The sequence below is a fragment of the Crocodylus siamensis genome, chromosome 13 (assembly GCF_052110815.1).
Source record: "Crocodylus siamensis isolate JL-2025a chromosome 13, ASM5211081v1, whole genome shotgun sequence".
NCBI classification, from domain to species: Eukaryota; Metazoa; Chordata; order Crocodylia; family Crocodylidae; genus Crocodylus; species Crocodylus siamensis.
This window is the reverse complement of record NC_143407.1, coordinates 16,212,437-16,236,810: the sequence shown is the minus strand read 5'-3', so window position 1 is coordinate 16,236,810 and position 24,374 is coordinate 16,212,437. Positions and strand designations below refer to the sequence as shown.

Below are 24,374 nucleotides of genomic sequence, written 5' to 3'. Positions count from 1 at the left end.
CAATCTGGAAAGTGCGTTCCCTCCTAGCACTAAAGGGCTCGTGCTTTTCAACGGTAGAGTGTCTGCAATTAGCGATGCACGAGTTGTATTTCTATAGAGGTGGAGGAAAGCAGAGAACGCAAGGAGGGGATACAACGCCCTGGGAAGGGCTGGACTTCAGAGGGTTGTTTCAGCCCCGCGTAGGCATAGGATAGTTTAAGGGACAGCATATTTGCCAGCAAGGGTGGGGGGGGGCCTTCAGCAGGTCGATTGCGACATTGAATATGTGAATATTATGTAATAAGGTGGGATTCTGGTTCCACAATGTGTTTAATAGTGCCTGTTTTTGTTTTTTCCCCTCTGATAAAATGGATAAGGGGCTCCAAGAGTGGGTGAGGGAACTTGCAATTCTATCAGAAACAAGTTAAATGATTTCTAAATGGGTTTTCAGGAATTCACAAGTGATTTTATTCCTTCTGTGAATGTTGGGAAATTTTGTAAAAGTGAGTTTGTATTAACTTTGTGAAACCTCAGGTGCGTTTTGTTTACTTGTAGTTTTTCTTAATGTGTTTCATAGTGACAGCTTTTTCTAATAAAATGTTTTTAATATTAAAAAAAAACAAACAAAAAACTACAACTTTTTCAGATCTGTATATGTAACTGCAGTACTTGTCTAGGTCACAGGTCAGGGTATGAGGCCACAATACACAAGCTACATTCAACTTGCTCTGCTTTACTTAGACTAAATCATCTAGTTGGTATTCACTTAATGTAGAGACCCCTTTGCTCACTGGCACAGCATTGCCCCAGCCTTCTTCTCAGGGGCAGGGCAGTAAAGACTGAGGGCAGAATTCTGTTACCCCATGCACACCTAAATGGCACTTACTCAAGGTATACCTGGCCAGTACTGTACCCTAGCAGTCAGTGGCACACAATATAGGAGCAGCTGCTAATGGCTCCCTGCCATGGGGATGATGTTGCCTGATTTTTTTTTTACTGCTGACATGTCAACAAGCCATTTAAACACCAGCTTTTGGTAGCAAAAAAGGTGGTGACATCTCGTCCTGCAGCAGCAAACCTCTGGCAGCTGCTCCTGCACTATGTGCCACTCTTCCCTCCCTGCTACCAGAGCCAGAGATATGTCAAGTGCAAGTTTTAGGGGTTAGATGGGGAAAGGAAATGGGGCAGGAGGGTGAGGTGCCCCCCCTAGTTCCTTTCTGGCCTCTCACTTAGGCAGCAATAGAGGTTTGTGCACTACTTATCCACCCATGATTACACTGCTGCCCTTACTCACCACTTGACTTGTATTTTTAAAACTTACACACAGTTTTCATTCCTATCACCTCTGCAGTGTGGACACAATGTACCCATTTATGCTGAGCATGCATTAGCTGGGCAGCTGTACATTGTGTACACCCCAGAAAAAAAAGACTATTCCATGTTTTAGCCCCAGGGCTGTGCAGTTAGGGCACTTGCCTAGCAAGCAGGAAACTGAGGCCCTAGCCCCTACCCTCTTCCACAGGGTGTTTAAATCTGTGTTTTTCTGATTTCCATCACCATGTTCTAACTACACTGTGGGTTAGGCGTTAGCCAGACCCCTCTCAGGTGTGCCGTGATGTTCAAGACAAAGATCTCAAACAGAATTTTTTCCCCCAAGAAATCCTGAGCTTATCAATATTATTCCACAGATTTTCAGATGCTGTAAAAGTGCACAGTTCTCTAACTCCTTTCAAGCATAAGCTTAGAGGTAATATTTTTATTGTATGCGCATATTCATTGCATGATTTCTGTGAAGTCAAGGATGAAATGTTGAAAGAGATGTAGGTTTTTAATGATGCAGTTGGGCACCTAGAAGGATTTTCAGAAAGGTCGTTAGTCTCTGAGTCTTGGTTCTCTAAACTGGAGATAATACTTCCTGCCTCCCAGGGGTGTCTTGAGGAGAGACGCATTAAAGATCTTGGAGCACCTGGATAGTATAGTAATGGAAGCCATAGAAATTTTAAATTCTGAATTAATGATGGGGAATGTAATAGGAACACAAGTATTCTTCTTTTCTCTTTATTATTAATTGTAATTGGTACTTGCAGACTGAGGGCTTTGCTTTCGTGTTTTGTCATGATCAAAATGCAGTTATTGTCTCTTAAATTGGAATAGCATTCAGACCATCATGATTCAGTTAGCTTTGAGTTCAAGAAGGAAAAATGTTCTACCTCTCTGCAGGGGCATCCTTTCTGCAGTTGCTCAGTTGCTGCTTTTTCTTTCCAATGCTTCAGGAAACATCCTCATCTGGGAGCTTCCAATCATGGATTTGCCCGATTGCTCCCGGCAGAGTATGAGGATGGCATCTCTCTTCCCAAAGGAGTCACTGAAGGAAAACTTTACAATGGATTTCTACTTCCACTGGTAAGAGGTGCTGAGGTCATTTCATTCCTTGCTTAGTGACTCCTTTTTCCAGAAATTTCCATCATGGGGATGAAGTTCTTCTTGGTTATAGGGCTGGGTTCAGGTTATAATACCATTTAAGCCTATTTTGAGGGAACAACTACAAACCTGACATTGGGCTAAGGTCATTCGGAAAGCCCCACTCCAACTTCTCCTGAGAGGTGCAGAGCAGGAAAGGAGTGACACTTGCACTTCACAACTAGTTCAGCTACCCTCAGGCAGAGAAGACCGCTCATCCCATAGTCAGATCTGGCCCTCAAAGCTATGTTGTCCTATCTGTGGGACTTCCTATGTATGGGTCCATAAATTTAGTGGCAGGTGAGTGGTAGCGGCATTAATTGGTGCTCCCATGCTGCCAAATTATCTGGCCTGTAGGACTGTCCACAGGTCTGAAAATGTGGCCCTGCCCTGGTGCATGGAGTTGCTTGATAGCCATATCCAGGTGTGTGAGGTGGGACCAGCATGCCACTGAATCTAGGTACAAGGGGTCAGGCTGGCTGTTGACAAATGATGTGCCTGATCACACTTTTAGCCCTACCCCACACACCAGCCATGCATGTGATCCAGGTTGTGATGTAACCCCACACAACTCATCTGGTTTGTGAAGTTGGAAGGTTCGACACTAGGGCTCTGTGAAGCTTTGGGGGCTGATTCGATTCAGAGGAGATTCAGTCTGATTCGGTGGCTGAATCTCTGAATCTGAATCGAATCAGGGGACCAATTAAAAGGTCCAAATCAATTCAAAGGTCTTGGGACGGGGGGAGGGGGTTGGGGGAGAGGGTAAGGGACCATGGGGGGACCCCTGCCAGGCCCCATCCCCCATCCCCCCAAGCACTCCCAACTCCCTACCACTGTCCCAGCTCGCCCCCACTCACTGGGTGCTGCCAGGTGTGGGGGGGTGATCCCCGCTGCCCCTACTGACCCATGCTGCATGGGGGGAGTCTCCCAACCCCCTCCACCTGTTCCCCAGCCCTCGTCATGGCTGCCCTGCCTGCCTCAGCTCCAGCGCTTTATTAAAAAAAAAAAAAGAGAGAGAAACCCAGGGACTCACTGTTCCTGCAGTGGCCTTGGGGCTTTGGGGGGTTTTGCAGAGCCCTCCATGTGGCTTGGAGAAGTGGTGGGCAGCAGGGATCACCCCCTCTCACCGGCAGGAACAGTGAGTCTGGGGTTTTGCTTGGTATTATTTTTGTTAAAGGGCCAGAGCTGGGGTGGGTGGGGCAGTCATGGGGGGGACTGGAGGTTTGTGGGGCTCATGCAGAGGCCCCTGTGCAGCATGGGGCAGTCAGAGTAGCGGGGATTGCTCCCTCCCAGCCCGGCAGCACCTGCTGAGTTGGGGCTTTTTTTTTCAAAGTGCCAGGAATAGGGGCAGGTGGGGCAGCCACTGCTGGGGTGGGGGAGTGGGCGGAGGATGGGCCTGGCCTGGCTGATTCAGAGATTTGGCTGCTGCTGAATCTCTGAATCAGATTAGGCTAAATCAATTCAGGACAGTGATTCTAATCACTGAATCAAATCACTGTCCCCTGAATCGGCCAAATCCGAAGTGAAAACTAGCCACTTCACACAGGCCTATTGAACACCACTGCTTTACAACACTGTTGCTGCTAATTCTAGTGGCTTCATTAATAAATAGGAAGGCAATTCTGTGGGGTCACTTACCCTGATCTAATGCTAATGGGGCCTTACAAGGCTCTTAGTCCCTTTCACTTGACTTGGGTGTTTTTCCTTTTAAAATCTCCGCCACTTTGCTCTGCATATTATCTAGAGGTAGATAGGTAGCTGGTGAACTGTGGCTACTACCTGATTGCTTTGGGCAAGAGCTTCATATGCCTCCAGAGTAAGGGAGTTTTAGGAAAGGGGTTGAAGGAGGATAGTTGACTTTGTGGGTGAAGGAAAGCATGGGAAAATACAGCAAGACATTTATTTGCACAGTTCCATGTGGATGACTGAAGGCTGCATCCCCAACAATCATATAGCTTCAGAACCTGAATTTCACAACAAAGCTTGTGTCTGGTACTCTCCTCCATATTGTAACAAACCACCTGTAAGTCACAGTACTTCCTCTCTGGGGTTGCTCATTTCACTATGTCCTCTACGTAAGTTTGTGTTTTGAATTCCTGCAGGTTCGAAATGTGTCCAGCAAAATTGTTCACACAGCCAATGAGAACATCACTCATGACCAGGAGCTCTCTTTATTTTTCATGCAATGGGGTCAGTGGGTGAACCATGATTTGGACTTGGCCCCTGCTGCTGGTGAAGGCCACAACAGTAAAAACATTAATTGTGAGACCAGTTGCACCTATCAGTCACCCTGCTTCCCGATTAAGGTATTGTCGTAACCTTTATTCCATTCTTCCCTTTCAGATATGGCACCTGGGCTCTTCAGTCTAGATTTTCAAAAGCATTTGAAGACAGTCAGATCTCTGAATTCTAGCTCTGAGACCTTCAGATGCTTAATACGTATCCATCTATAGCAAATAGATGCATTTTAGAAGCAACCAAAATAGCTGGTACCTTAGACTTAGTGTTGCTACTGCTTTACGGTGGTTGCATCTCCACATGTATTTAACTGCAGAGTATACTAATTAGCTTCAGAGTGAAGTGTCATCATGCATACATGTGACATTATTAGGCTACAGTAAACTAATTAACGCCACTGAAAGACAGTACTGTCAGGGTCATTATTATTTTATGGTGCGGTAATTAGCTGAAATTAAATGCATGTGTGGATGCTGGCTATGGATGTAAATTGCACCTGGACAGCCCGGGCAGCAGGGGAAAAGCACTTTCAACACCCATGTGCCCCAGCCAGCTCCTCTGACACCCAACCCTACCACCCAGAGCCTGTGGTTGACCTCCTATGCCCTCTGCCAGTTCAGGCTGAGCAGGACAGAAGCAGCCCTGGCATAAACTGCTCAGACCCAGCTCAAATTGCTGCTGTCTCAGGTGCATGTATAGATGCTGTGCCTGGGAGTAGTTTACTCTGGCTGAAACTGGTCCAGAGTGTATTGCTTTGAACTAATTGCATGTGTAGAGTCACCCAGTGTATGTAAAAGTATAGGAGCCCTTGCTGTCGACTGTGGACTTGGGCTGTGTGCGTGTCAAGCTTTTCTAGCCACAAGAAGCATGGAGTCTATGATTATGCATTGTGACTCTTTATTCATCTGGTCATAGGTCTGCTACTTTCTGCAGACCCAGTCCCAGTACTGAAAATTAGCTGCCAGGGGTGCATCTTGGAAGGTTTCCCAGTGTGGGGGAGCTGAGGTGCTCCCCCCAACCAGGAACTTGACAACCCCCATGCCCAGCAGCCTTTTCTTCCTTGTCCCACAGCCATCGCTGCCTTGTGACTTAGGTCCCAGGGAGCTGCAGAGCTAGGCACTTTAAAATGCCTTTCAATCTAAAATCAAGAAACTTTAGACAATCGAGCCACAGGGACCGAACCATGGGAAGAAGCTGCACACACGGTTGTTAAACATCCAATGGGAATGGGATCCCAGGTTTGGGAAGAGGCTCCCTATTCTTGGGTTTCTGGCAGAAGAGCCTGTGGGTTTGCAGCTGTCAGGGCAGGGGAGTTGATTGAAATCCATGTTTTTCCCCCCCCCCTCCCCCACCAGTCCAGAAATTTCCAACGCATGCCTCAAGCTCCCTGCTGACAGTGACCTGTTGGGGACTGATCCTTGACCCCAGTAATTGCACTTCCTGCCATGAATATGTAGCGTAAGAGAAGTGATTTTTTTTGAGACTGGGGACCAGATCCCATCATGCTTTTAAATGAACTTCTGCCAGCCCCCGTAGTTTGCTGAGCTATAACACTTACCAAATCACCATTTCCTTTATGTCACTTCTATTTTGCAACACTAAGATGGCAACCTGCCAAAATAACAACTGAACAGATGTATTCTGAGGCTGAGCTTATATTACTCCCCAGGTGATGCCAGGGAGCTGTGATGAAATACATGACCTGGAGAGGTTGTGGACTCTCCACTTTTGGCAATTTTTAAGAGCATGTTAAAAAATTATCTAACAAGAATGATTTAGGAATAGTTGATCCTGCCTAGAAGCAAAGAGATGTACTAGATCCCTGATTCTCACATTTTTGGGGCTCCCATACACTTTAAAAATATTTTATACTGCTATATACTCCTAGGATTCCATGCTATGGATAATAAACATGGTCACTACAGCTATATTTATATGGTTGTAAATATATACTTGCCTGAACCATAATGCATTTGACCAATCCATTCCTAGTAGGGCTGTGCGAAATGGGCCCTATTCGATTTGGATTCAGCCCAAATCGGGGACAGTGATTTGATTCGTTGATTTGGATCACTGCCCCTGATTCATCTTGGCTGAAACCGAATCTGAAGATTCGATGCCGTTTCAGTGAATCAGTGATTAGGACACAGGCACAGCTTTAAAAGTTTTCTTCTACATACCTGGAGGTAGCAGGCATGGCTCATGATTGCTGCAGTGCTGGGGTGGATGGAGTGTCCCACAGGAATGCGGGGGGCTCTCCAGTGTGCTCAACAATGAACCTGGAAGTAGACACGAAGTACTTCTGGACCACTTCTGGGTCTGCCAGGGAGTGTGCTGGGGGGGCCCCCATGTGCCCCCAGCTTGGCAGTCGGCCACAGGGGGACCCTGGATGCCCCCCCAGACCAAGGGGGCACCAGTCGCTGAGCTGGAGTGGGGATGCCCCCTGTGTGCTCTCCGGTGGACCAGGAAGTGAACCGGAAATGCTTCTGGTTCACTTCCGGGTTTGCTGCCAAATGCGCTGGGAAGCCACCCCCCAGTGCTTCTGTGGGACACTGCATCTGCCCCAGTATCAGAGCGTTCAGATCCCTGGCTACCGAGAGGTATGTAGAAAAAACATTGAAAGCTGTATCTATATCTGAATTGCCAAATCTGTCCGAGTCTCTCCAAATTGATTCGGAGATTTCCAAATTGATTTGGAGAGATTAAAGGGTCCTCTGATTCAATTCAGATTCAGTGATTCAGTCACCAAATTGGGCTGAATCTCTGCTGAATGGAATCAGGGACCAAAGCTTTGCACAGCCCTAATTCCTAGCATCTGATAAGTAGACTGTTGCCTACAAAAGCTCATGCCTCTCTAAACCAGTTTAAGGGCACCTATACATGTACCCAACACCTGCTCTGACACATGGTAATTAGCACACTCCAGCAGACTCAGTATCTCATGATTCCCATTCTTCAAAATGGCGGTGGGGGTACTTTAACTAAAACTCATCAAACAAAAGCTTCTCTAATTAAAGCATCTCAGAGCACATGTAAAGCCACCTTGCCATATTGTCTATAACTATATTGTAATTTATCCCACAACCCAAGCGAGATTGTAGGATTCCTCTTTGGGGAGGTGTGGGGGTTCATTCTTTCTTTTCTTCCGTTTCCCTCTTCCATTCTTTTTTCTTGCATTATATATTGAAGTTTTCTGCATATCCTCAGGAGAGGTATGCTCTACTTTAGGAAACACTGGATTGGATGGTGCTGTGAAGTCCCTTTCATCCCTATGTGCTAGGGTTCTAATTGCATAATTGTATATAGTTCTGCACAAAGACACAGAGTAGACAGCAAATTTTAAAACGTCTAAAAGAAAATATTTTCATACAGCTAGAACTCAATGTCACAGGATTTGATTTGAGGCCATAACTTCAGCAAGATTTGAAGAAGGATTGAGTAGTTATACAATCTAATATACAACATCAAAATTAAAGCTAACGAGCATTCTAATAAGGCCTGTAAAACCACCATGCATTAGGGTTTACACAGCTCTATGCTGATGCCTTCTGAAAAACAGGTTCTCGCAACTGCCTTGAGTAAGGTATATGATCTCTTTTTCTGAAGGGTCTGATACTGGTATATTACTACATAATATGAGTTGGATATCTACAGTTTTCATTGGGAGTAATTTGCTTTTATTGTTTTTTAGTTTCCTCCAGATGATCCACGTTTTCAGAGCTCAAATATTTGCATGCCACTTACTCGTTCAGCTCCAGTGTGCAATCCCAGAACATTTATACGAGAACAGATCAATGCCATCACGTCCTTCCTTGATGCCAGCATGGTGTATGGCAGTGAAGTACCTTTGGCTAGGTATCTGAGGAATCGGACAAACCAGCTGGGTTTGATGGCTGTGAACCAGAAATTTACAGATGCAGGGTTAGAATTACTGCCTTTTGAGAACAAGACCAAAAGTATCTGTACTTTCACAAACAAGACAGCAAACATCCCCTGTTTTAAAGCGGGTAAGTTATGTGTCCAGACCTTGAGAGCATGAGAAACTTTCATAGATTAAAGATCCATGGACAAACTGTGATCATCTTGTTTGACTTTCTGCATCACCCAAGCTTTAAGGTTGCTTTGAGTGAATCCATCTTTGGTCTAGAGCAGATCTAGAACAGGGTGCATGCCTCTTGACCCTCAGTCTCCTGAGGGTCACTGACAACTATATTTTCCAATGGACAGGCCACCTAGAGTGGTGCTGAGGCTAGGGAATCCTGATGTCTGTTCCAGGGTCTCATGGGACTATACTGTGGTAGTTACAGACCTCCCAACCCCTTCCTCCTGGTCCTCAACGCCTATCTGAGTGCCATCCTCACCTCCTGTCCCTATTTCCTTGGATTCTGTCACTCCTCTCTTCCCTGCACCCATCCCCTGGTACTGGAGCTAGGCTGTTCTCTTTTACCTCTATCCTTATGAGGCTCCAAGCTGTACACAAGGGTGCCAGAGGAACAAGCCACTTGTTTCCTTTTTTGGCTTCTCCAGGGCACTTGGACTAATAACATCTTGCTTGGCTCCAGTTGCCTGGTGCTCAGCTGTTCTGTGGAAGTGCATGCAAGGTGCAGCTACCACATCGACTGGACCATATGGAGCCTGCTCTGAGCAAAGAGAAGACCTAGATATTTTTTTCTACCAGCCTCCAACAAACTTCTACAGAAAATGAACTGTGTGAAGTATTTCAGACTCATAAGTTTCTCAGATTTGGGCTGCTATTCATAGGAACGGCACAACCACAGTTTTAACACTGAGGCCTTTTCCTCTGCCAAGTTAAAAGTTCTTGCTCCAAAGACTGAAAAAATTCTTACACCTATTTCATTGAGGAAGTCCAAATACTGAGCAAATAATAGCATGCATGCACTCTCACATATGTGCTGGAAATGTCCAAAAAAGATTCAGCCAGGGTAGATACTTGGATGGGGAATTTCAGTCAAAATGGTTTAAATTTAATAAAATTATAAGCAATGGAAAAGAGAATCTTTGGCAGGAAAAGTGCTAGTCCACCTTAACTATGGGCAATTTTTCAGCTTCACTTCTGCTGAATTACTCTGAACCCAGTTTAAGAATCTCCTTTGTACATTTTAAAACAGTTCCGTTGCTTACTTAAATCTGCATCTGTTTAGGTGATGCACGAGCACCTGAAAACCTGGGGCTTACAGCTTTGCACACCCTCTTTTTGCGGGAACACAATCGCCTGGCTGCTGAGTTAAAGAAACTAAATTACCACTGGGATGGAGAGAAGCTCTACCAGGAAGCCCGAAAAATAATAGGTGCTATGACCCAGGTACCAGCTGGAATATCATTGTTGCTGCCATTTACTTAAGGCACTTACACACGTGCATGAAACCTGCTCTGATGCACTGGAAACCCAGCGCATCAGAGCAGACTCGATTAATCAAGTCTGCTGGAGCACATAAATTGCCACGCTCTGGCAGCCTCATGCATCGTGTGTGGGGTTTTCCCTTAATACTTGAGAGTCTTATCTTTCCTCTTATCTCTCTGATTGCCAGATTTGTGTACCTCTGCATTATATTCTGGCTCTCTCCTGCTATATCTTGATCTATTTTGATGTTATCAGTCGGGAGGTGTTATTGGTGCAGTAAGACACTGACTATACAGAGAGATTTTTGACTGCATTACCCCTCTCCTCTAGTTCTTTTGGACAACATTGCAGAATTTTTAATCACGAATTGAGTCCAATTCATATATGGTTGATCGATTCTCTTTATTTTTAACTTTTCTTCTTCTTACAGCCTCTGTCAGTGAGCATTCATACAGCTTGTGAATCTGTCAAACTGTTTTACATACTTTTATTTAAACCTTTGAGAACACTTTGTTGCATTTATTTAACACCGTAAAGATATGTACTCAACAAGTTAAAGTCATGTTCAGAACCATTTATATTATTTTTCTCTATTTCTTTCAGTATCTTTTTTTTTCTTCTCCCTTCTTGTTTCGTTTTGGGGTTTTTTCTGGGGGGTGGGGTGGGGAGAGATTGTCTTAATAAGTCCTTCTGTATGCCCCTGCTTTCTTCTTGTTTGGGTGTGAGCACAACCCAGATTTGGACCCTTCCTCTTCCCAACATACTCAGAACATCCCCAGTCCCAGTCAAATAACCCCCCCGATAAAAACTGAACACGGAAGAATGAACTGGACCTTTGTGTAACCTGGCAAGCATCCACAGCTTCTTCCTTCTTGCAGTTTCTATTCTTGTTGCACTACTTTTCTGAGTGGCTCACGAGGCACCCCATTTCTTCAGGGACTCCAGATCCTCCCCTCTGGTTGAACCTTCTCTCCTGATCAAACTGGCTCCCGAGATTCCTCTGTCTCGATCCTCTCTGAAAAACACGCTCAGTCTTCTCTCTCCCTGCACGCTGTGCCGTGACGTGCCGGGTCTCTCCAACTTCAAAGAACAGCTGCTCCGGAAGCGGCATTCTCCCGGTACGATCGCGGTTGCATTTTTTGTTCCCTGGATCTCTTTTTTTTAACCAGTCCCTCTTCACACATCCTCCCCCTTAAGATGCCGTCAGGCACCCTTTTTTGTTGCATCCTCTCATAGTTTTCATCTGCAGTGGTGTTATGCTTCTTTGGGGAGTTTTTGTTTGGGTGACATCGGGAAAGGCAGTCAGCCACCACGTTGGCTCAGCTGGGCCTAAATTAGATATCAAAATGAAAAGGTTGTAAGGCAAGGGCCCAACGAGTTATCTGTGCATTATCAGTCCGAGTGGTTTTTAGCCACTTCAAAGGGGCATGATCCGTTATTAATGTGGACTTGCATCCTAAGAGGTAGTAGCGAAAATATTCTACCCCACATTTAATGGCCAGGCGCTCACATTTGATTGTGGTGTACCTTTGTTCCTGGGGTTGTAGCTTCCTACTAGCATAGGCGATAGGACGTTCCATGCCATCCACCTCTTGTGTCAACACCGCTCCCATGGCTTTGTTGGATGCATCCATCTATAGGACAAAAGGATGATTGAAGTTGGGACTGTGAAGCACCACCTCCTTACACAAGGACTGTTGCATTTTTCAGAAAGCTTCCATACGTTCTTTGCTCCACATGAGGGGTCCATTACCTCTTCCCTTTAGTAAGTCTGTTAATGGGGCTGTTCCTTCAGTATAATGTAGAATGAACTGGCAATAGTAACTAGCCAATCCTAGAAACTTCAAAGAACAGCTGCTCCAGAAATGGCATTCTCCTGGTGTGATCGCGATTGTGTTTGTTGTTCCTTGGATCTATTTTTTTTTTTAACCAGTCCCTCTTCACAATGTGTATCATTAGTGCAGCATGTCTTCACACTGAGAAAATGGTGGCGGTGTGCTTTGAAATAAAACAAGTTCAATATGCGTTATTTCAAAGTGCCGCCTCCATTTTCTCAGCATGGGGATGCGCTGCACCACTGATATACATGATGCGTTGACGCTTTTAATTAGCATGGATCACTAATAAAAAGCACCCAGCACCATGTCAGGAACACGTTTAAAAATGCTTAATGACCAAGACAATTTCCTACTCGGGTTTGGACATGATTTATCTTTCCCTTTTGGAACTGTCTGTGAAGATCCAAATGTTTTGAGCACATTTCTAGGTTGTAAGTCCCTCTGCTATGTTTTTATCCTCACAGCTGTGCTTTTTTTCTCCTCTTTAGGGCTTTATACACAGTGCTCTGCAGATTTCTTTAACTACACAGGAAGGTTTAATGTTAGCTTTTGTGCTGGAACCCTGACCTGGCTGTTCAAGGGAGGCCTCCTTGTCTGCAAATACTGCATTTGGTGCAACAGCAGACAGCCTGTAACAGATCAGCAAAGAATCTGCTTCAGTGACTCAGTGTAGGGCAGGGTCTAGGTTTGTTCTGAAGCGCCTTTTGTCAGAGGCAAAAAGCCAGGAGGAGACCTGGCTCCAAGCCATCATGCCTTTGGATAAGATGCTGTCGTCTGGGCCTGTGATGTAAAAGAGTTAACTCCAAATCCATCATCCTGGGGTAGTAGCAGGAAGAAATGTCTGTGTCTCTCAGGCAGCGCTTTTTGTCCTCAAAGCACTGAGCTGCAGCAGGTCACAGAGACAGTGTTTCAGGCTTCTGCATTGAACCCTCAACTCTGACACTCTCCAAGAGCTGAATCTTGTGTGACTGGAGCTGTTTTGAGAAGGGCTTCTCCTTCAGTACCACAGCTACAGAGCTCCTTGCTCACCAGAACCAGGTGTACACATCAGAGACTCCTGTTCTGAGCTGCCCTGCTCTCTTCTGACCCAATTGTTTTACTTCCTACCACTGAATCTCACATGGGGTCAGAAATCAGCCTTTCCACCTGGGCTTTCCTGGCTTCAGTCTGTCAGGCCAGGGCTCCTAGGCCTTGTCTATACAATGGCAACAGCAGAACCGGCCTGAGTTGGGCTGCACATGCCCTACCACCTGATGACATGCTCCAATCCTCGAAGGTTGCCAGTGAGGCTGCACCAGGCCTGCAAGAGCAGGCATGGAGTGATGTGCCTGGAGAGGCCTAATTGATGGATTTCTGGGTTTGGAGACTTTTAATTAGCATTTTGCACTTCAGCAGAAAATTATGGCCAGCCAACATTGGAAAATGATAATTTTTTCTCCTTTAGGAAATGTGTGCATGAGCTGCTAACCCTGTTTCCTTTCCAGATAATAACATACAGAGACTACCTGCCCCGTGTATTTGGAGATGAGAAGGAGAAGTGGGTACCACTCTACAGTGGCTATAATGAGTCAGTTGATCCCACTGTGACAAACGTGTTTTCACTGGCTTTCCGATTTGGTCATAGTGCAGTACAGCCTTTTGTGTCCCGGCTAAATGAGGATTTCCAGCCTTCAAGTTCATATCCCTGTGTTCCTCTTCACCTCACCTTCTGTGCTTCCTGGAGAATTGTAATGGAAGGTAAGCATGCTTCACCAGGTCCATGATTGCAATCCTGCTCTAACATTAGAGCAAAGACTCATCCATGTACTTAAACAGGTAATTAACTTTAAATGCCCACCTAAATCCCATTGGATTAATTGGTTTTAAGCCCATGTTTATGTTCCTTGCTGAATTTGAGCCTAAAGATACTTGGATTACTCTTCATTTGTATCTATGTACCAGAACATTTGTTAAAGTTGCAGTTGGTAACTAAGAAAGTTTTTTCCTATGTCTTGTATCCTACTAGTCTGACACTGAAATATCCTGCTTGGTCATTTTAAATCAGATGATCTCCCTATTCTCACCCTTGTAAGAACTGTATAGCTTTATCTAGAGTTAAACAGTCTGTACTCATAAGCCAATAGCCCTCAACCCCCTGCACAGCACAGAGCATTATCAGAATTTCATGAAAGACGCGTGCCTCCAGTGGCTGGGGGGGCATGGCTGTGCTGGCAGTGGGAGCACGGTGGCGGGAGTGCAGTGATGGTAAGCTGGGAACTCCCGCAGATGCTGCCAGAACTGTCCTGGTATACATATCCCTTATATATTTATAGGCTGCCACCAAGTCACTCCTGAACCTACAATTTGTCAGGTTGAAGAGTCCCATGTCTCTCAGCTTTTCCTCATAAGGCCTGCTCTCTTCTCCTCTAATCATTCATGTGGCTCTCCTCTCGACTCTCTTGAGCTTCTCCACATCCTTTCGGAATTGCAGAGCCCAGAACTGGACACAGTATTCCAGCTGTGGTCTCACCAAAGCTAAGTAAAGTGGGAGGATGACTTTTCAGGTCTTGTTTGAGATGCATTGGAAGATGAAGGCTAGAGTTTTGTTTGCTTTCCTGGCTGCGGTGTCACATTGGTGGCTCATGTGCATTTTGTGGTGAATCATGACCCCCAAGTCTCTTTCAGACATGGTGCTAGCTAGTGTAGTACTGCTGAGCCAAAAGCGTGGTATGGGTTCTTTCTCCCAAGGTGGAGCACCTTGCATTTCTTACTGTTGAATGCCGTCAGGTTTTGATCCATCCACCTTGTAAGCCTGTTGAGGTCAGCCTGGATTGCCAACCTATCCTCTAGGATGGCTGCGCTTCCCCATAGTTTTCCTGCACTTCCCCATAGTTTGGTGTTGTCAGCAAACTTAGCCAGTCTGCTTATAACACCTGAGTCCAGATAATTTATAAACACATTGAGGAGTACAGGTCCAAGAATGGAGCCCTGGGGGACACCACTGGTTACAGTGTGCCATGTTGATTTGGTTCCATCAACTGCGAGTCTCTGGGTCCATCCATGGAGCCAGTTCCCCAGATATTGGATTGTGAAATTGTCTGAGCCACAATTTACCAATTTTTCCATGAGGACATCGGGACACCAGGTGAAAGGCTTTCTTGAAGTCCAAGAATATTTTGAGTCCTGATTTTGAGTCCTGATGTTGGTCTGGGCCTCCTGACACTTCAGTGATACAGTAAATAGGAGTTTAACTTCCGAGCCCATGAGGTTCTTCAGGAGGGAACATAGGGAAGCTGCTCTACACATGGACTATGAGTCAGGTCATCTATTGCACTGGCACAGCACCTAGCACAGTGTGGACCTGCTGGGATCAAGCAAAGAGTCATTACAGCAGGTGGTGAAATGATGAGTGATCCATAGTTGGTCCATAGACTTCCTGAGTCAGGCAGAGCTTGTCCACACATGTAAGGAAGCTTTGTGACTGTTCAGATTTCACTGAGTGTTCTTCCCATGAGATGTCCGGGTAGTTGAAGTCTCCCATGACAACCATGCACTGAGAGCATGCAGCCTCAGCCACTTCCCTGGTGAATTCCTGGTTGATCTCTTGTTTCTGATTAGGAGGTCTGTAGTAGACTCCTACCATTGTGTCCCCTGTGTCATGGTCCCCACATATTTTGACCCAGAGGGTCTCCAGTCACCTTCCATGGGTGCCAGTGTCAGCTTGCAGGGAAGTGTAGCTTTCCTTGACATAGAGAGCTATACCCCCCCCACCCCTTTTTTCTGCATGATCTCTTCTGTACAGGGTATAGCCGTCTATACCTGTGGCCCAGTCATAGATGGAGTCCCACCAGGTCTCCGTTATCACTATGAGATTGTAGTAATTCTTGTTTAGAGGGGGACCAGTTCCTCCTGTTTGTTCCCCAAGCTCTTGGGATTGGTGTATAGACATGTAAGCATCCTATTGGAAGCCATAGGCTTCCTTATACTCCCAGGAGGACACCTTTCCAGGGCTGGGGTAGGAATGGATTCCCTTAGGTGCCCTAACCTGCTGGTTTTGCAGTGGTAGCCTAGTTGGGTTGCTTTGGTGGTTGTCCACCTGTCCCCTGGCAGACTTAAAGCCTGGTTGAGTAGGTCAGCCGTTCTAGCTGAAAAGAACTGCCTCCCCAGTGAAGTGAGTTGGAGGCTGTCTCTTCCCAGCAGACCACTGCCTCTCTCTCTAAAGAGGGAACTGTGATCATGGAAGCCAAAGACTTCACGATGACACCAGAGCCGCAGTCCTTTGTTGACTACCTCAGTCCATCTCTCCCTCCTCAGCCCATGACCCATAACATGGATAATCAAGAAAAAAAAACACCTGCACCCCCAACCCCCTAAGCCCCACTCCCAGAGCCCTGTAGCCACTCATGACCTGGCTGGGATTGCTCCAAGCCATGTCATTCTTGCCCATGTGGATAAGGAGCATAGGGTAGTGGTTGGAGGGCCAGATAAGTAGTGGGATCCTCTCAGCTACATCCTGGATACAGACCCCTGGGAGGCAGTAGACCTCCCGGGCTAAGGGGTTGGGGAGGCAGATTGCTGCCTCAGTCCCCATCAGGATGGAGTCTTCTACAATGAGCACTGTGTATTTCATCTTAGGGAGAGCAGAGATGGTAGTTGTTAGTGTTTCTCCTTTGCCTGCAGGAGCTGGCAGCTCTGCAGGCTCTACTGGGGCTGCAAGAGGTTCATATCTGTTGCAGAGTTCCAGAGGACAGGGGACCCTGGTGCAGCCGGCCTTGGGGCCATTGACCGCCTTGGTCCAGTTGCCTGGCTAGACATTGTGAGAGAGCCTCAAGTCCTCCCTTGTCCTGGAAGGTGACCTTGGTCTACCCTCAGCCTTCCTGGGGTGAAGGACCTGGCAGTAGTGCCATCCCTGATGGCACGCAGTCTTTAGACTGCGGTCTGGAGCTCCTCTCTCTGGCATCTCAGAGACTCCAAAGTGGAGTAGACCTTGCAAGGGGAGGTGGCCATGCTTCCAGTCCTGTGTGCCTGGAATCATGCCAGGCAGCCCCCACAGCTGCGAGCCAGAGGCTCCACCTGTGTGGAGTCTAGAACCATAGGTTCCATCTGGGTGGAGACCTCAGAAGTGCCAGAGGGGGAGGTCTCAGATGCTGTGGGGCTCCTTGGCGTGTGGTGTGTGCCCATCTGCATCGCACTGATGGTAGTGTGACTACTGCTGTGACAATCTTCCCTTGGGGCTCACTGGCAGAGCCTCAAGCCTTCCTGCTCACTCTCCTGTGTGAACTCCCATGCTAACTTGTGTTCTGGGTCTAGAGTCGTGCCTATTTGCATGTCCTGTTGGCACAGCTCTGGTTGTGTGGTTCCCTCTGGGGCTGGATGAAGTAGGAGGTGGGGGGGAGGGGGCATGACCCTCCTCAGCTTCTCTCAGCTGTCTCCTGGCAGCTGGGCTAATTCCCACCCACCACAGACCCCTGCTTACCTCCAGATAGGCTGGGCTTTGGGGTCCTGGGGGTCCCAGGGCTCATGGGGGTGCAATGAGCTTTTTCCCGTGTCTGTCACCGGAGCCAGGGTACAAGTTTGCCTCCCACGTTCAGTAGTGGGCCCATACTTTCCCTGATATTCCTCTTGTTGCTGATATACTTGTTGAAACCCTTCTTGTTACCTTTCATGTCCTGTGCTAGCTTTAACTGCATCTATGCTTTGGCCTACCTGATTTCGTCCCTGCATGCCCAAGCAATACTCTTGTATTCCTCCCCTGGCTTCCCAGGGGATCCTGCCCTAGAGTTCCCTGAGTGAGTGGAAGACTTCTTTTCTGAAGTCCAGGGTTCTTACTCTGCTACTCTTCATCCTTCCTTTCTTCAGGATCCTGAACTCAATCATGTTGTGGTCACTGATGCCCAGGTTGCCATCCAATGCTGACCAATTGCTGTTAGGTAAACCATAATGATGTTAAAGCCTCCCAGTCTCAAATGATGCCAGTCTGGTAACCACCCTTTGGGGTTACCAGAAATAATGGCCACAAACTGAAGAAGAACAGATTTAGATTGGACATAAGGAAGACATTCTTTATGGTAAGGGTTGCCAAAATATGGAATGGGCTTCTAAGGGAGGTGGTGCTTTCCCCTCCCCTGGAGATGTTCGAGAGATTAGACAGGCATCTGGCTGGGGTAAGTTAACCCCAGTGCTCTTTCCTGCCTGGAACATGGAGTTGGACTGGATGATCTACTAGGTCCCTTTTGACTCTAGAAATCTATGAAATCTATTACTCTTTCAGTCTTTTCTGCCTGAGCCAACACAAGTTCATTTGCTTTGCAACATAATGCCTGATCAAATGTTATTACTGTGTGCTGTTATCCCAGGCATCCTGTAATTGTTTTACATTGTATGATGGCAGTCCAAATGGTGTTGTATTCAGTTGTTGGTGCCAGCAGTATGGACAAAATCCAGAAATCAATCAATGGTGGTGAAGTATCATCAGAAAGAACCTGGTTACATGCTGTCCATCCTGGTATGGCAATGTTCTCATGGTTGTTGGCTGGTATTTTACCCAGTATCCATGGTAGCTCTGCTGATATATGCTGAACAGCTATGTTGTTCAGTTTTTCATTCATGTTACTACCTGGACTATGGACAGGTGGTTTCAATGATTTGTTATAGATCATCACTAGAGAGATTTTGCCAAGTTCGGATGGTACATTGTTCAAGGTTCTATTCCTTCAATTTCAGCTGGTTTTGATTGTCCTCTTTGAAATGCTACAATTTGCATTGCATGAAATATGTTTTCCTTCCAATGTCTCCTCCAAGATATTAATGTTGTCCAACATGAAAACTGAACAAAATGGTTAGGAATAAGTTTCCTTGGGATAACAACTCAATTTTCTTGAAATTCCTTTAAGTTTTTTTCAGCAATGGTGGTCTTGATGCAACAAGCTGTGTCATATGGTACGATGTACCCAGGAGAATGGAGATTTTGTACCAGCTTCTTAGTTCTAGTTGCATGGTGTATCAGCAAGCCTAACATGTTTTGGCATCATCTTTTTGCCTCTTGATTGCAGTTGCCGAAAATCAAATCCTGACATATACTCAGTACATCCCTGTCTAGAGTCTTATCTTGGGCACAGCTTTCAACACCTAAGTCGGGGCCGGCAAAATACAGCCTGCAGGCTGGGTCCAGCCTGCAAGGCCAGTCTATCCGGCCCATGGGACCCCTAAAAATTTTAGAAAATTAATATATCTGCCCCTGGTTGTCTGTCAAAGTTGTCAGAAGATGGGAGCAGTAGGACCCAGGGGAAGCCAGCAGGATCAAGCAGCAGCAGGATCAAGCAGCTGCATAAGCAAGGCCCAGTGGCCCCAGCCCCCCACCCCACCAGAAGCCCCATGTGGAGCAGAGGCTTCTGGCCTCCTGCCTCCTGTGGGGAAATTCAGATAAGAAAGGGGGGAAGGCAGGGGAGGACTGTGGGTGATCACCCCAGTCCTCAGGATTGGGCCAAGCTGGCTGCTGAAGTCCTGGTGCTGCAGCCGGGATCCATGAGGTATCACAGAAGCAGGTGGCAGGGTAGAGGGGAGCAGTGGTAGCTATGGGCAGGGAAGCTGTGAAAGCGGCAGTAGGCAGAGGGAAAGGGCAGTGAGCGGGCATGTGGAGCTCAGCAACAGTTTGGCAGGAGCATGGGGTCCCTGTGGCGCGCTGGTGCCGGGGGGGTAGGAGCATGGGGCCAGGCTGGCAGGGCTCTGGAGCTGGGCTAGCCAGGGTGGCAAGGCTCTTCCCCTCTCCCTGCTGATGCAGCCCAGCCTGGCTCCACAGAGCCATGCCAGGCCCTGCCTGGCATTCCTGCCACCCCACTGTGGGCACCATTGATACTGGCATCCACTCACTGCCACTTCCTCATGCCTGCTGCAGCCATTTGCCTGCCACTGCCACTGCTCCCCTCCACCCCTCTGCTGGTGGGCCCAACACCACATGGTTCCTAGCTGTAGTGCCAGGCCACAGGATGCAGCAGGAGCCAGTCCAGCCCCTGCAGTTCTCAGCGGGATCTGTGCAGTGCCATCTGGGTTGGTTTGGCTCTTGCTGCTTCCTGCAGTCTTGGCTGTGTAGCTGGAATGTGGTGCTGGAGCAGTGAGCTGCAGGGGGGGTGGGAAACAAGGAAGTGGCAGAAGGACAGCAGTGGCAGATAGGAAGAAGTAGCTGTAAACGGGAGCACGGGGCTGCACCAGTGTCCCGGGTCCAGAAGCAGCAGGAGTGTGGCTTGGAGAAATGCTGTGGGCAAATCCTTCCCTTCCACACATGCCACAACCCTCCCCAGCCACCCCCCTCCCACACATTCACAGCCCCCATATCCACACACACCTACATGCTCCCCCACCCCCCATGCTCTCCTGGCTTAGCAAGTGGTGCCTTCTGGATCGGGGGGTCACCCAGGGTCCCCCCGTGGATGATTGCCAAGCCAGGGGAGGTGCAGGGGGGTGTCCCAGCAAGCTTCCCAGAAGACCCAGAAGTGGACCGAAAGTACTTCTGGTCCACTTCCAGGTTTGCTGCTGAGCATGTGGGGAGCCCCATCACACTCCTGTGGGATGCTCCATCTGTCCCAGCATCACAGCACTCATGAGCCATGCCTGGTACCTCGAGGTATGTAGAAAAAAACATTTAAAGCTGTGTCTATGTCCAAATTGCTGATTCTCTGAATCAACATTGAATCTTCTGATTCAGATTCGGTCAAATTGAATCAGAGTGGTCTGAATCAACTAATCGAATCGCTGTCCCAGATTTGGGCCAAATCCAAGTCCAAATCAAATAGGGCCTGTTTCACACACCCCTACTGGCTATAACTTTCAAATCTGTTTTGACCTTGAGAGCAGCATGGTACGAGTTTTGTGTGTCTGAAAACTCTTCTCTGAACTGTAGGCCAACCTCGTCCTCCTCATTATATGTGAAGTTACTATTGCTTGTATGGCTTTACCAATTATCATAGTTCAGAATTCGAGGAGTGGAAGACTTTCTTTGGTGCTGAAACGGAATGGCTGTCTGGTAGTAAGTCTGAAGTTCTTGCTTAATTTGCTTCAGTGTGGTTGGAGGACATCCGCTGCCTTCATCTTCCACTAAATTGCAATTTCTTTAAAGTACAGCTTTTAGATTGCACACATTTTCCCATGCAAAACCAGCATCTAGTTCATCAATCACTTGATGCCATACTCTCACTTCAGGAGAAAGAAGAATATCTTCTTGTATAATATCCGCACGTGAATGGGAATGAGAGACTTGTTACCTCCATTGTTCCTCCTGCCTGCATTCAGGATGGTAACATGCCTCAACAGCTAGTAGATATTCAATGCCAATTCAGCAATGCAACACTTGAATCAGCCAATGAATTACACAAGCTGGCAGAAAAGAATCAAGTGACACCACTAGAGTCATGGTCTTCTTCTTAGAATGTTTCTGGCAGAATATGTACATCCTCCAGCAAACTGCTGGAGTAGATGATCTATCAGTGTGTTCTTCACTTGATGTTGTTGGTAGGGTTTCTACCTTGCATGGCTTTCTTAAGTTTCTCAGTATGTCCCTTGTGGTCCAAGAACAGTGCCAACTGAAGTTTTTGGAATGTTGCAGCACAGGATCAACTCCATATGATAGTTTATCAAGAATATTGCTGTAACAAATGCTGAATTCAGCAGTTGTTTCATAGTTTCAGAGTAGCTAGGGCCAGGAGGGACCTGAACAGATCATCTAGCCTGACCTCCTGCCACAGGCAGGAATGAATGCTGGGTTCACAAGACCCCAGACGGGTGATCATCCAACCTCTTCTTGAATTTGCCCAAGGTAGGAGCGAGGACCACTTGCCTGGGAAGTTGGTTCCAGATTTTGGCCACCCTAACTGTAAAATATTGCCTTCTGATCTCTAACCTAAACCTATTCTCCATCAGCTTATTACCATTGTTCCTTATCACCCCAGGTGGTGCTGGGGAGAAAGGGATCTACCTATTTGCTGTGCTACATTGAATGAGTGCCTTGTTTATTCATGCAGTTCCAGCATGTGTACTTTGGCTAATTGTTGATTGTGAATCTACTTCAAGACATATGATGCAACTTGTAAATTCTGAGTCATGCCTCCCATGCTTGTCTGTATTCAGTGGTGCTGTCATCTCTGTCGTAACATTTTCTTAAGAGTGTTAAAGGCAAGTCTCTTCTTGATCATCTCCACCGGCAGTTTTCACGTCAAGGTAATCTGAAACAGAACGGAGTTGATGCAGCAGTTTTGCAAACCTTTTGGGTATCTAATAATGCACTACATCGTAAATTCACAGCAGCCATCTTGGAATCCAATATGACTACCATGATGGAAATGTTACAGTTGGTCTCAATTCACATGATGTTGGTTTGATCATTGGAATTGGTTTTCTAACCCTAGTGAGGGCCAAAATATTGACCAAAACATGAATCCACAGCAGCTATCATGGGTGCCAAGATGGTAATTACATGCACTACTTGCCAGATAGAAAAGTTACATTGCTTGACATGGATAGACCATCCCTACTTGAAACACACACTGTTGCCGCTTGTGACAATGAGTTGCCTACAGGGTGACACCTCTACCTTTTCCTACCAAAAAAGAAAAATGCCAAACAAAATGGGAAGCAACATGTTTTTGAGTTAGTTTTTACCAACCAGGCCTCTTCTAGTATCTGCTTTGGGGCTCTGAAATAAAACTGTAATATTTTCTCCTGAAGGGGACTCTTCCCATGATGCCTACACCGTTTGTTTGGCCTTCTGTGACTTGATCTTGTTATTAAACCACAGCCTTTGCATCTAGAGACACTGGTTAAACCACTCCAGTTCCTTAATCAAATGTGAGAATGTGTTGCATACTGCTGGTTAACAAAGACCTCTGCAGCTTCATAGAGGGAACAGCCAGAGAGTGAAGGACACCTGGGCTAATGAATGACTCCTTAGGCTACATTTTGTATAACTGCACCTTAATCCTAATGTTCCCTTTTCTCCTAAGAGGTGGCACCAGCTGCTGACTGCTCTGTCTCTTCCTTACGTGGGCTTTTATTCTAGGGGGCATTGATCCACTTCTCCGTGGTCTGCTCGTTGATCATGCAAAACTGATGAAGCAGAGCCAAATGGTTGTTGTGGAACTCCAGGAGCGGCTTTTTGAACAAAAAGAAGTGATGGGTTTGGATCTACCAGCCATAAACATGCAACGGGGAAGAGATCATGGTCTTCCAGGTAAGCAGTCTTGTGTTCTCTGTCTTGTTATATTACTCTCCTATGTCTGTGGCAGTTCTCAAGATGTCCTAGGGTTTTTACAGATCAGCAGGAAGGGATGGTTCCTGGTAAATAGTTGCCTGTAAACATAGGCAACTGGAACCAGCTCATAAGGGTGATTTGAGTAATGTGATGGGATGGAAAAAAGGATCTTTGCAGCTGCCTTCTGGATAGGTCTGAGTGAGATGAAATTGCACTTGCAAAGGCCAGAGAAAATGATGTTGCAATAGCTGAGACATGAGGTGACCAGGGACAGATTGGATAATGGAGGTCATGTCTTAGTGGTGCTACGTGGAGCAATGAGCATAATTTAAATGTTGGCTAGATGTGAGGACCTGTGGAGGGGTCTGAGCTGAAGAAAATGCCCAGGCTAGTCTTAGTGTCCTATCCCTTGTAGATTTTTCAGTACAGGAGTTGCTGCATGTCAGCATAGACCCATGTCCCTGGGACCACTGTCCTCTGGGGACACAGCAAAGGCTACAGTCCCTGGATAGGTAGTGCATCAGTACACTGGCCTTAATTTAGGACTCTGTTCTTTGGACACAGTCTGGTTCATAGAAATGCCAGCCCATGGGGTGACATTTCAGAAAGTTGGAAGTACCTGAAAACAGGGATTGACAGTGGGAACCATTCTTCAGCCTTAGTTGATCCCTTGGTCCCCAGTGCTTGACAGTTATAATGTAAATAGGACACCATACCTACCTGCTAAGGCTCTGCCCACATTGTGGAACCACTGCATCCTGGTTGGGAGGTTTCCAAACACAAACCACCCACCCTGGAAATATATCAGTAAGGTGTCTCTAGCGTTGTCTCCAGCAGCTCCTCTCCCCCAGTCTTGAGAGAGATTCCCTGGCAGCAATGGCACTGGTGTTTCTCTGAGTTTGGGACGTGCAAGTGGGAATGGATCACTGAGGTCCCCATAGTGCAGACATGACATTAATGGCTACTCCTACTTGCAAAGGTGACCCACCTGGTCAGTCCAATGTGTGAGTGTAAACAGCATCTGGGAAAAGACACTGCTGGCTGCAGTCAGCCCTGTGCTAGATGGAAGCATCTGTGGAAGGGGTTCTTAAAAACATGGACAAAATAGACATTAGGGGTTTGTGAAATTTTGCTGGCAGTTTCATTCCAATGCTCTTTCAGCTTGTTTCAAGCTCAAAACAGCAAAATCAAAATGAAACAGAGAGCTTTGAAACAGCCTCAAAACAAAACGAGGCAAGTTGAAACATTTTTGAATTTTGAAGCTCAAGCTGGGCTTGCC

The 24,374-nt window shown here is 46.8% G+C and overlaps 1 protein-coding gene across 1 annotated transcript in view; it reads left to right on the top strand.

Annotated features, from left to right (window-relative positions):
- LOC149854008 (myeloperoxidase-like) overlaps nucleotides 1-24,374 on the top strand; it is a 57,719-nt gene that overhangs the window by 24,698 nt on the left and 8,647 nt on the right. Inside the window, exons 5-10 of the mRNA XM_090026350.1 lie at nucleotides 2,253-2,382; nucleotides 4,542-4,745; nucleotides 8,369-8,684; nucleotides 9,840-10,000; nucleotides 13,362-13,614; nucleotides 22,904-23,074. Coding sequence (XP_089882476.1) covers nucleotides 2,253-2,382; nucleotides 4,542-4,745; nucleotides 8,369-8,684; nucleotides 9,840-10,000; nucleotides 13,362-13,614; nucleotides 22,904-23,074 — 1,235 coding nt within the window. The remainder of the gene's footprint in view (nucleotides 1-2,252; nucleotides 2,383-4,541; nucleotides 4,746-8,368; nucleotides 8,685-9,839; nucleotides 10,001-13,361; nucleotides 13,615-22,903; nucleotides 23,075-24,374) is intronic.